Below are 12,085 nucleotides of genomic sequence, written 5' to 3' on the forward strand. Positions count from 1 at the left end.
AGACAATCAACGAGGGTTCCTTAGTATTGATCCTCGTTTTGCATTCAATACACAGGATGAGCATACAGAGGCACCTCTGACCAAAGTGTTTCTGCATATGAACAGTGAAGGGCTAGTTTCAGCAGCCATCTTGAAAGACCACTGCATTTTACATGTAGACAAATAGACAAATTCCCCCCAAAAAATACAACAACATCAAAAAGAGAAAAAAAAACTAAAAACAAAATAACAACAAAATAAACAACACTGGCAATTTCCAGAAATTTGACTGTCTCGACTTCCAGCTAAAGTGATCTTTGTGTGAAAGAAGGGGGGGGTAGATGGGAGGGAGGAAGGGTTGAGAACAAGGTCAAGCGTTGCTGGTTGGCTGGCGCCTACCGGTAGCTCCGTGCTGATTGGCCAGTCTTGGAGGAGCCGTTTTTCCTGCCGGGCTGAGGGGGTCCAATGGGGGCTTGGTGCCTGCCCTGGAGGAAGTGCTGCAGTGGGGGTAGCTGACCAATCAGCACCAAAGGGCACCACAGCAGAGGCACTCAGTGGACCCTCCCCCTCCCCACCCCACTCCCGCCGACCGACCGACCGACCGACCGGCCAACTGACCGACACAGGAGACAGGTAACATTGCATGTCGAGCGCCTCCAGACAAGGACAAGGCTAAACATTTTGGAGTAACAGTGATATTCACTTTGATATAGTTCGAAGAAGAAGAAGAAGAAGGAGAAAAAATACACTGCAAATTATTTTTTGTCCAATAGTAGATTCAGTTTTTGTATTGTTTCCCTTCATCCTGCTACTATTTTTTTCCTCGCAGTCCGTTCTAGTCCCTGGACCGAAGTACGACAATGTATCCATCCGCCAGATGTAGTTCCAACTATAGATACAGTACAAAAAAAAAAGAGCATCAGCTTGTTTTTTTTGTAGTTTTTTTTTGTAGTTTTTTTTCTGCTCCATTTTTCTGATTTATTGGATTGCAGTTGAAGCGTCTTTGCTCCTCGTAAGTGCTATGATAAAACCCTCTGAAATAGAAAAAGGTTAGTCTCTCTTTCATGGTTTGTACAGTACCAAATGTAGGAACACTCGTAGATCTACTGCATTAGGAGAAACCCCTCTTATTTGGTATTGTGCCAGACGTCCCCAGCCCCTCAATCCCAGCCCACTCCCCCCCTCCCTCCCTCCCTCCCCCCCTCCCTCTCCCCCCCTCCCTCCCCACATCTGTATTCAGTCTCTGTTGGGTGTGGCTGTGGCAACGCAGAGAGGAAGTGCATTCACATGTACCCAGCTGTGTGCTGCTAGGCGTTGAGTCTCAGACTGTAACAGTTTACAGTTTAATAACACCCGCTCCTCCTCTCTACTGAGTTGTAGCCCAACAGTTTTTTACAGGACAGGGGTCAGGGGTCAAGGGGGTATATCTGTTTTTTTTGAAAAGGTAAGGTTTCTGTAGTTCCAAAGTTCTTTTGCTTTGATCAACAACAAACAACAACAACAACAACAAAATTGAGAACGAGAAAAAAAAACAAAAAAACCCATCAACTGAACCCCACCCTCCCCCCGCCCCAAAAAACCCTGCTCCTGTTGACTTGTGTGGACGGAAGAAAATAGTCTGTGGCTTATATTGCACAATGTAACTGTCACATCCAAGGTGAAGTTTTTTTTTTGTAAGTTTTTTTTTTTTTGTCTTTTCAGAAACCGGTTGACCATCATGGGACGAGGGGGGTCACCAACGGCAACCGACAACCAATGACAACCGACCAGCACCTGTAAGTCCTCTCAGGTGAGTGTCGTTGTGAGTATAGTTGAAGTATAGATGTTCTTCTGAGCAGTGGTATCTGGACTCACAGACATAGATGATTAGGTGCCACACCAGACATTATTATACTCATGTAAAATTACACACAAATAAAACACACTCAGCAAGGGTGACGACGTTAATAATCTTCTCTCAGCTTTACGTTGCGATAGATATAAAAATGCGCCTGCATAATACAAACAAAAAAAAAAAAAAAAAAACACAGCAGTGTAAATCCCTTTATGAACAAACAACCAAAACAGAAAACTGTTTTGTTTTAATTTCCCCAAAATTGTTTGATGATTGGTAGGCTCAGCGATAGTCAGGCCCCATACTGCTGAGTGACCGGGTCGATCACGCTTGTGTGTCCTGTTCCCTCCGCTGGCTCAGAGATGGGTACTGTGCAAGTTTTTTTTTTTTTTATCTTTTTAAAAACAAACTATTCTTTTTCTTCAGTTTTTAAAAACCAACAGAAAAAAAAGGCGGCTTGAGAATTGACCCGGGCCAGAGAGCACTTAAGGCTAATAAGTTTAGTGCTGAGAAACAAACAAACCGTGTCAGTAACAAGTAAAGGTCTTTGAACCACATAATCATTGGCCACGGGCATGCTGGGAATGGTAGTTTTTAAGTTTTTGTCATTTTCAATTTGGGAGTTGGGGGGGGGGGGCAAAGGAAAGTTTCAAAAGGGCAGCTTCTTCGATTGCTTCTTCTCCTTAAAAACACTTCACACAGAATGTCAGCGATATTTCATGGAAAACTTAAAAAACACTTAGAGGCTCTCTCTCTCTCTCTTCAATTGAGTCCTTTCATCTCTCCTCCATTTCACTGTTCTCCCCCCCCCCCACTGTTTCAACGTATTTCGTCAATACTAGAAACGAAACCCCCCCCCATTTTTCTTTTTTTCTTTGTAAAAAGAAACTTAAAGAAACAAAAACAGAGAAGACAAGGTAAAAATAGAAGGGTAGGGTTCAGCAGTTTGTGTTTCGCTCCCCCTTCAGCCTCCCAGTACACGATTCACAGTTCCATTGATACTGATTATCGCCACGTGATTTGCTTGGTTTTGCTCCTGTTCATTTAATGTTTATTTATTTTTTTGTTAGTTTTTTTTTCTTTTTCTTTTTAAATGTTTCTTTTTCCTTTCTTTCCACAGCTGTTCCAGCCGTGAAGCATCATGGTGGGTCAGTGTGTCGTCCCCCCCACCCCACCCCGCCACCCCTACATGGACTCTCCACTCAGCAGGTCTCCTGGCAGCAGTGTGTTGATTTGGGTGGGACTCCCCATGTGGCGTGCGTCCTCTCCGCCGGGGGGGCCCCACAGGCTCTGGTACTGGGGTACCCCCCCCCACAGCAGGTCTCCGGCCGCCTTGGCTCCTCCTCCGCCCAGCCCTCCGCTGCCTCCGCTGCTCCAGTGGCCAATGGCGTGTGACTGGGAGGCTCCGCCCATTCGCGACTGATTGGTGCCTGGGTTGGCCTGCCAGCTGGAGGCGGGCGCGTGCTGCTGCTGCTGGCCTTGTGCAAAGAAGCGGGCGACTTCCTCCTCCCCGGCGAACTCTGCCAGGATGGTGGTGTTCCCCAGCACACACCTGAGGGGAGGAGAGAGAGGACACGGTTACACACACACACACACACACCCCTCTTTAACACCAACCTGTTTGTATGATGGTGCAGTTTCTCAATTCGTTGAAGTTGCTAACTGCTTTGCTTTTCCACAGGCTATAGTGCCTGTATATAGTCGGACATCACAGACAACCTGAACACAGTGTGTGGTAAGGGTAGCCTAGTGGATAGTGAGGTGATCAGGAGGTCATGGGTTCAAATCCCACCACCACTCTTGAGTATGGGGCTGTAAGTTAGTAACTGTGTGTAGTAGAAGTGTCTGCTGAATGGTGCAAAAGTTAAGTAACCTGGTGTGTACTATTGTTACTTTCATGTGTCTACTATTGTGTTGGTTTGTCATAACAATATGATGATAGTGTACTATTGTTCTTACATGTGATTATCTTGGTAAAGGGCTTTGTAACTTAACTTTATTATTAAATTACGTTTGTTATGCCCCTGCCCCATTATGTTCTATGTTTTAGTTGATGGCGGCTTCCTGAGGAGGTGTGGCCGAGGTGGAGGCCAAATGGAGAGAATGCTGAGAATCAGCTGCGTGGCTCTCTCTCCCCCTCAACCCTGCTTGTGTGTTGTTGCCTGTTATTTCTATCCTTATGGTTTGTTTGGTTCTTTATAGTTGTTTTTGTTTGGGGTTTTATTTGGGAGTTATGGGTTTAGTTTAGTAACTAAAGTTTAAAAAACTAAAGTGAAAAAAATTGAAAAAAAGAACATAGTATACTAGATAGAGAGGGACACCTAGGATAGAGAGGGAAACCTAGGATATAAAGGGACACCTAGGATAGAGGGAAACCTAGGATATAAAGGGACACCTAGGATAGAGGGAAACCTAGGATATAAAGGGACACCTAGGATAGAGAGGGAAACCTAGGATATAAAGGGACACCTAGGATAGAGGGAAACCTAGGATATAGAGGGACACCTAGGATATAAAGGGAAACCTAGGATAGAAAGGGAAACCTAGGATATAAAGGGACACCTAGGATAGAGGGAAACCTAGGATAGAAAGGGAAACCTAGGATAGAAAGGGAAACCTAGGATAGAGAGGGAAACCTAGGATATAAAGGGACACCTAGGATAGAGGGAAACCTAGGATAGAAAGGGAAACCTAGGATAGAAAGGGAAACCTAGGATAGAGGGAAACCTAGGATAGAGAGGGAAACCTAGGATAGAGGGAAACCTAGGATAGAAAGGGAAACCTAGGATATAAAGGGAAACCTAGGATATTGAAACTAAGAGAAACCTAGGATAGAGAGGGAAACCTAGGATAGAGAGGGAAACCTAGGATATAGAAACTAAAGCGGGGTACACACATAAGGATTTTCCGATTTTCTGATTTTCTGATGTCTGAAAACGACAGAAAACGCCCGATTATCAGATGGCTCTTAACATTTTCCTATAACAAAATCCTGTGGTGTGAGGTGTGTTAAGAGTCAATTCTCTTCAATTGTGCAATCAACTCTCCCGACAACCTGCTCGGAAAATGGGCTTGGGGAACGACAGATTCCAGACTCTCTAGTCTCGTCCCCCAAGCCAGAAATCTCAAAATCGCCCTGAAAATCCTTGTGTGTACCCCTTAAGAGAAACCTAGGATAGAGAGGGAAATCTAGGATATTAGAGAAACCTAGGATAAAAAGGGAAACCTAGGATATAGAAAAATGGATATAAGAGAAACCTAGGATATAAAGGGAAACCTAAACCTTCTGCCTGTCTGTTTAGGTCAGTATTATGTTAGGGGTATGTGTATTGGTCGTGGTCCACTAGTGTTTGTGTAAATAAAGAACCTTATGCATTGGTACCCAGCGACTCTGTCCTCTCTGAAAGTGGCATTCTTATGTTTATGGCTTTGTGGCAGCACTTTGCTTATGACGTTGAGACGTCTTAGGCCTTCAGTCGTAACACTTTATATCATAATACATTAAAATTATTATGATATATAACATGGATTATTGTTCTTCCATGTGCCGGGACTTCAAGGCCTCTTGTCTATTGGCAGTTTGTAACATTACTTTTAGATAATGACATATTAAGTGTATTGTTGCTAATACATGCGCACCTTCTTAAAATAATGACCTGTCATATATATAGATATTAAGTCATATTTTCAAGTTTTGAGAAAAACAGAATAAACTGAACCAAAATGTGTATTTCCTTTTTACATTTGTATAATTTATAAAATAAGATAGAATATTTAGGCAAAAACATAATTTTCCCCAAAAGTGACAAGCCATTATTTTAAGAAGGTGACGAACATAACAACATCTAACATATAACGCACATTTCAATCACTTTTTCCGGCAAACATTGCAGCTCAAAGTGCTATACAAATAAAAGTTATTATTAACGACATATTCAATGTATTCGTAGAATACATTCTATGAATCCCCCCCCAGTATAGTAAGTATAGTGTTGGGGTCAGTACATGTGCAGGGACTTCTGGGCCTTGGCTGCCTCCTCCTTGGAGCTGTACCGGACCACGGCGTTGCCCTGCGTGAGGTTGAGGTGGAATGTGATGAGGGGGCCGTGCTGCATGCACAGTGTCCGCAGGGTGGAGCCGTCGATCTGGGGGGTGAGGTTCCTCAGGACCAGCCAGCTGCTGGTTCTGTTGGAGCTGTCCGTGCTCCATGTGGTACCCTCTGAGAGAGGGAGGGGGGGGGGGAGGAGGGAAGGGGGGGGGGGGGGGGGGGGGGAGGAGAAAGGAGGGAAGGGTGGGGGGGGGGGGGAGAGAGGGGGGGGGGAGGGAGAGAGAGAGGGGAGGGAGAGGAGAGGATGGGAGGGGGGGAGAGGAGAGGAGGGGAGGGGGAGGGAGAGAGAGAGAGAGAGAGGGGGGAGGGAGAGAGAGAGGGGAGGGAGGGAGAGAGAGAGGAGAATAACAGTCAACACCTCATACTCCAATACATCTCACTATGACTCATCTATTGTTTTTTTTGTTGTTGTTGTTTTTCTTTCCATGGTTATGGTGTCTGTAATCAGCACTCTTCTCTTCACACTACACCTTCCTGCATGTCGCCGTCCTTCTAACCACAACTGTGAACTCTACCGTTGCTCTGTGTCAACCAGGTCATACATCCAGCGTGTGTTTGAAGCCTCAGGATGTCAGTTTGACAGGTTAAGACACCGCTAACCACGGGAGGGGTGTGTTGTTCTTACAGGGAGCGAGTGAGCGGTAGAAGAAAGCAAGGTGGAGGAGGAGGGGGGCCCCACATACAACCACACCTAGGCGCCTTCACTTTGGGTTTCATGTTTCTGTTCAATCTGTTGTCAAATCTGCGACGCTAGGATTCATATACGCTTCCGGATCTTGACAGAGCCACCAGCTGGTTCAGTTGACAGAGCGTGCATGCCGAGATGTCAAATGGCTGTCAACTCTGTGAATAACAGGCACTTATCACAGCTTGAGTGTTTCTATAGATTTGAGATATCAATGCAACGGGTGTCATTTAACTTATTTTTTTTAAAATACGATTACTGACAATGAAGATCTGACTCACCTGTAGAAAGAAACATAGACATGCTCCCAGACTATGGAACACCCTACCTGAGAGCCAAAACTCATTTAAGCGAGACCTCAAAACCTACTTATTCAATCTTAGTTGTTGCTTTATCTTCTTTGCTCTTTGTGAAGAGCACCGGGTCACATTTTGTGAGAAATGCGCTATATACAAATACATTTTTATTTGATTTGAAGTAAACAAACATATATAAGTAAACAGATAGATGAAAGACTGTTTGCGAGGCTCCAGTACCTGAGGAGTAGGAGCTGCTCCAGCCTTGGGCGAGGCCCAAGGAGTTGCCCCCCCAGGTGGAGCCTGAGGAGGGCTTGGGGTTGCTCAGGCCCGGGGGGGGCCGGGTGGGGGCCGCCGAGGTGTTGCGGGGCCCCTGGGGGACCTTCCACAGCTCGTGGGACAGCGAGGCCTGGCTGTGGGAGATGGGCCCAGGAGACCAGGTGGACTTCATGTCCGACATTTTACCTGAGAGACGGAAGGAGAGATGGAGGAGAGATGGAAGAGAGGAGGAGGAGAGAAGGAGAGATGGAGGAGAGAAAGAGGAGAGAGGGAGGAGAAGGAGAGATGGAGGAGAAGGAGAGATGGAGGAGAGGTGGAGGAGATGGAGGAGAGGGAGGAGAGGAGGAGAGAAGGAGGAGATGGAGGAGAGGAGGAGAGATGGAGGAAAGAAAGAGAGATGGAGCAAAGAAAGAGAGATGGAGATGGAGGAGAGAAGGAGAGATGGAGGAGAGATGGAGGAAAGAAAGAGAGATGGAGAGAAGGAGAGAAGAAGGGGGGGGTTAGATGAAGATAGGAGATATATAACGGTAGAGATGGACCCTTTGTAGGCAGACCTATTTATAACCTCAGAGAGGGGGCGTAAGAGGCGTGCGTAGTGCGTAGACCAGATCTATTTGGAGCTCGAGGTACACGCACTACACACCCTCGCTGTCACCTACGACAGACCTCAACAGCTACACACCTACACACGGTTTCATAAGGGGGGTTTTGGTGACCACCACAGTCTTGTTTTACATACATGTGTACTGCAGCGTCTGAGGAGAGGACAGCGAGGGAGGACGTGTCTCTTAAGAGCTTCTCCGTTTGCCTTTTGCGGACACTCGTGTCATGCTAACACATGCTAGCGTTAAGCGTACAAACACCGTGCTGAATCTCGTATCGCTACGACATTCAATAGACGTTTGGTTGTTCTACGAACACTGTACAGTTCAATGAAACACTGTACGCCTGACATACAGCTTCTGTTCATTAGGGGAGGTAGTAGGGTTAGAGGAAAGGCAAAAGGACAGACCTCTATCTCTCGCACGCTTGCTTGCACGCTCGCACAGACGCACACACAGACGCACACGCACACACACACGCACACGCACACACGCACACGCACACACGCACACACGCACACCGAGGATAGAGGCGTGTTGCTACAGTGGTAATTGGGGCAAGGGCCAGGGGTCAAGGGTCAAAGTTGGAGGGATGGGGGTCTCAGCAGGTCCACACACGGAGGGGTCAGGGGTCGTGGGTCTGGGTCGGTACCTGTGCTGTCATCCTCCGGGGAGGACAGACTGAAAGAGCTAGCGTAGCCACTCATACTGGGGGGCCAGTCACTGCTGGGGGGCAGAGAGCCGTTCTGACATGAGGCGGTAGGGGTGGCGGCTGTAGGGGTCACATCCCATTGTGGTGTGGGGCAGAGGGGGGGGGGAGGGGGGAGGGGTGAAGGGGGAACAGAAACATTATCAAAGTTGAAGTCACACCAAGAACTCTGGCCACAGACAGACTAAGAGGTGACACTGACTGTCACAGGTGGAGTGGTATGGGGGGGAGCCGTAGAGAGTTGTGTAAAAGGACCTGGGGGGGTCGTTTACCCTGAGTTGACTAACATGGTTGTTTATATATGTGGTGCGATGCAACGACCAGGCCTTGGGTGTAGTGTAAGGGTACAGGATAACTGGAGTGATAAATGGTCAAAAGGAAAAAGAAAAAGAAAATGACAGCAGAAACGCTATAGAGAAGGCTGTAGTCTGAAGTAAAAAAAAACTTTGGTAGAGTAGTAGAACTACTACTACTACTACATCTGTGGAGATGGGTGACCTCACCTCCCCTCTCAGAAGCCCTCCCCCCCAGTAGCCCTCCCATCCTCACCTCCCCTCTCAGAAGCGCTCCCCTCCCCCCCCCCCCAGTAGCCCTCCCATCCTCACCTCCGCTGCGGTCTCGGAGGAGGTAGCGATTGACGTCCTGGATGTTGGTGTTGATGGTGGGCCCGCTGGGAACACTTCCTGGGGTCATATTGGGGTCGTTCTCCGGGTCGATGTTCTGCAGGCCCTTCCACGGCACCCCTGGGCAGAACTCTGACGGAGGAGGACAGAACCGCCGTTTACATCTTTAGATTTTTGTACATTTACCAGACGCCTTTATCAAAAGAGACTTAGAACAAATACGTTTGTCTAAGTAACTCAATCCTCTATCATTCTCATTCTCAGTCAATCGTCTAGTCATCATAAGAAACCGTCTATGAAGTATGAAGTAATCTATGCCAAAACCAGGGGCCATTGGCAGTTACAATGGTAGAAGAAGGAAGATTCTTACATTTTTTCATTTAGGGTCATACCGTCATTAAGCAGACACTTTTTTATGCAAAGCTACTTAAAATAAAGCTACAAAGCTACTTAAAATAAAGCTACAAAGCTACTTAAAATAAGTGCTAGAATCAGTCCTATGTCAGGCCTATGGCAGTCAAAATGCTAGAAGAAGGAATGTTCATATTGTTATTATAATATATATATATATATGTTACGGTACATGTGGGAAAACTAGGGTTGGGGTTAGGTGCTACGTCGACTTGGTACATGCTGGCATGTCTAACCCTAACCCTAATCCTAACCCTACCCCTAACCTTAACCGTAGCACCCTAGCACCTAACCCTAGTTTTCCCACATGTACCGTAACATATATATATATAATTTATTTATTTTTTCAATTATAATTTCCAGTAGTAAAGCTGCACCCACCTGGTGGCCAGTTGATGTTGGTGCCGTTGGTGATCTTCTCGTTGGGGCTCTTGCCCTGGCCCCAGCTGTCGGGGGGCAGGGGGGAGGGGGGGGACTCGGAGCTGGCCATCATACCATAGGGACTGTAGGAGTCCTCCATGGCCTTCCCTGGGGGGCCCAGGCTGGAGGCAGCAGAGATGGCACCTGGACACACAACCACGCCACATCAGTCTACTGGGGAGGGGGGTGGGGGGAGTGTGTGTGTGTGTGTGTGTTTACCTGAGAGTGTGTGTGTGTGTGTGTGTGTTTACCTGAGAGTGTGTGTGTACAAGTGTGTACCTGAGAGAAAGGGGGTTGGGGGAGAAGGCACTTGAGGGCGTGTAGACTAGGCTGGGAGAACCACATTATGTTACCTTTCATCAACTTACTAAACCATGAACCAATCATTTACACTTCTTTCTGTGTGGAATGATGACTTTCAGATGTATTTTTTTCTCTCTCTGCTTTTGTATGTTGTTCCAATGCAAACAAAAGAACAAAATAAACATGTGAATGCCAAAGCATTTTTAATTTAATTGCAACAAATCTTCTGGGAGAAGTGGTGCATTATCTGACAGAAGTTGCAGGGTTGCCGATATGTTCTGTCCTTGACTGTCTCTCTGTTGAGAAATGCCTCGGTGTTTGTGTTTGTGTCTGGCTTCACCATAGAAGATAACAAGGTCTTGCCCCAGGTCTAGAGAACACCACCAGATATAGAAATAACTTGACATACGTCAAATAATTCACTCTGAGCGGAAGTGGATTTGTAACCAGAGCCTTATAAGGAGGTGTTCCGCTCCGGCCACGTTTCAAAGAGATGTGTTGTTTCATCATTCTGATTGTGACACAGACAAAATAGAGACACCATGTTGTTTACTTCAACACTAGCTAGCTTGCTTCACACTGTGGGTGCAAGAGAGAGAGAGGGAGGGAGAGAGAGAGGGAGAGAGAGAGGGAGGGAGGGAGGGTGGGAGATGTTGTGGCTGTCAGTCTGACTATGTGTTAAACCGTGAAAATTGTGAGAAACTTGAAACTACATTCATTGTGAATCAACCGATTATCACTCAATGGTTAATGTCAGTAATTTAAACAAAAATTGTGTGTGTGCCCGCGTGTCTGTGTGTGTGAGTATGTGCGTGCATGTGTGAGTATGTGCCTGCATGTGTGTGTGTGTGTATGAGTGAGTGTGTGCGTGAGTGTGTGTGTGAGTATGTGCGTGCATGTGTGAGTATGTGCGTGCGTGTGTGTGAGTATGTGCGTGCGTGCGTGCGTGTGTGTGTGTGTGTGAGTATGTGCGTGCGTGTGTGTGTATGTGAGTGTGAGTATGTGCGTGTGTGAGTGTGTATGCACGCGCGTGCGAGTGAGTATATACAGTATGTGTGTGTGTGTGAGTGTGTGTCCTACCATGCTTGTTGAGGTTGGTCTCCATGTGGGGGGGTCCAGCCAGGCTGTCTATGGAGTTGGGGTGGGTCCACTGGGACAGGCGGGACTGGGGCTGCAGAGGCTCCTTCAGCAGGCCCCCCACCTCCATGCAGCTTACATTCATGTTAGGATTGAGTCCAGCTACGAGAGGGGCACACACACACACACACACACGAGCGCAGACAGAGACAGAGACAGAGACACAGACAGACACAGACACACAGACAGAGACACACACAGAGACACAGAGACACACACACAATAAATATTGACACACAATAATATATAATAAACAGCTCCTGGCTAACCAATGGGGGGGAGAGTGTTTGTGAGTGTGTGTGTGTGTGTCTCTTACAGATAAGGTGTGTGTGTGTGTGAGTGAGTCTCTTACAGAAAAGGTGTGTGTGTGTGTGTATGTGTGTGTGTGTGTGTGTGTGTGTGTATACTGGTTACACTCGGTCTCCAGGACTCACAGAGAGGGTAGGGGCTGTAGGAGTTGGGAGAAGACTGCGTCTCTTTGGTGTGCAGGTCAGAGGAGAGGCCTTGCCCTGGAGCCTGGGACTGGCCTGGGTAGGAGTCCAGGGATGATTTGCCGGCGCCGGGGTGCAGGCCGGAGTGAGACGCCCCCCCCTGGGGCTGCTGCTGCTGTTTCATCAGCAGAGCCTGGTACAGCTGGCGCTGGTGCTGCTGGATCTGCTGCTGCATGTTATTGATTGTACGTGCAACCTAGGGAGAGGG

The 12,085-nt window shown here is 47.3% G+C and overlaps 1 protein-coding gene across 1 annotated transcript in view; it reads right to left on the reverse strand.

Moving 5' to 3' along the window:
* Nucleotides 1-2,998: 2,998 nt before the first annotated feature.
* Nucleotides 2,999-12,085, reverse strand: part of LOC308150007 (trinucleotide repeat-containing gene 6C protein-like) — a gene marked incomplete at both ends in the record, with an annotated part of 10,402 nt that continues 1,315 nt past the window's right edge. Inside the window, 8 exons of the mRNA XM_080522880.1 lie at nucleotides 2,999-3,365; nucleotides 5,819-6,032; nucleotides 7,143-7,367; nucleotides 8,436-8,555; nucleotides 9,098-9,247; nucleotides 9,908-10,090; nucleotides 11,330-11,488; nucleotides 11,821-12,073. Of these exons, the coding sequence (XP_080379006.1) occupies nucleotides 2,999-3,365; nucleotides 5,819-6,032; nucleotides 7,143-7,367; nucleotides 8,436-8,555; nucleotides 9,098-9,247; nucleotides 9,908-10,090; nucleotides 11,330-11,488; nucleotides 11,821-12,073 (1,671 nt within the window). The remainder of the gene's footprint in view (nucleotides 3,366-5,818; nucleotides 6,033-7,142; nucleotides 7,368-8,435; nucleotides 8,556-9,097; nucleotides 9,248-9,907; nucleotides 10,091-11,329; nucleotides 11,489-11,820; nucleotides 12,074-12,085) is intronic.

This window comes from Nansenia antarctica, assembly GCF_963989245.1.
Source record: "Nansenia antarctica genome assembly, chromosome: 2".
Taxonomy (NCBI): domain Eukaryota; kingdom Metazoa; phylum Chordata; class Actinopteri; order Argentiniformes; family Microstomatidae; genus Nansenia; species Nansenia antarctica.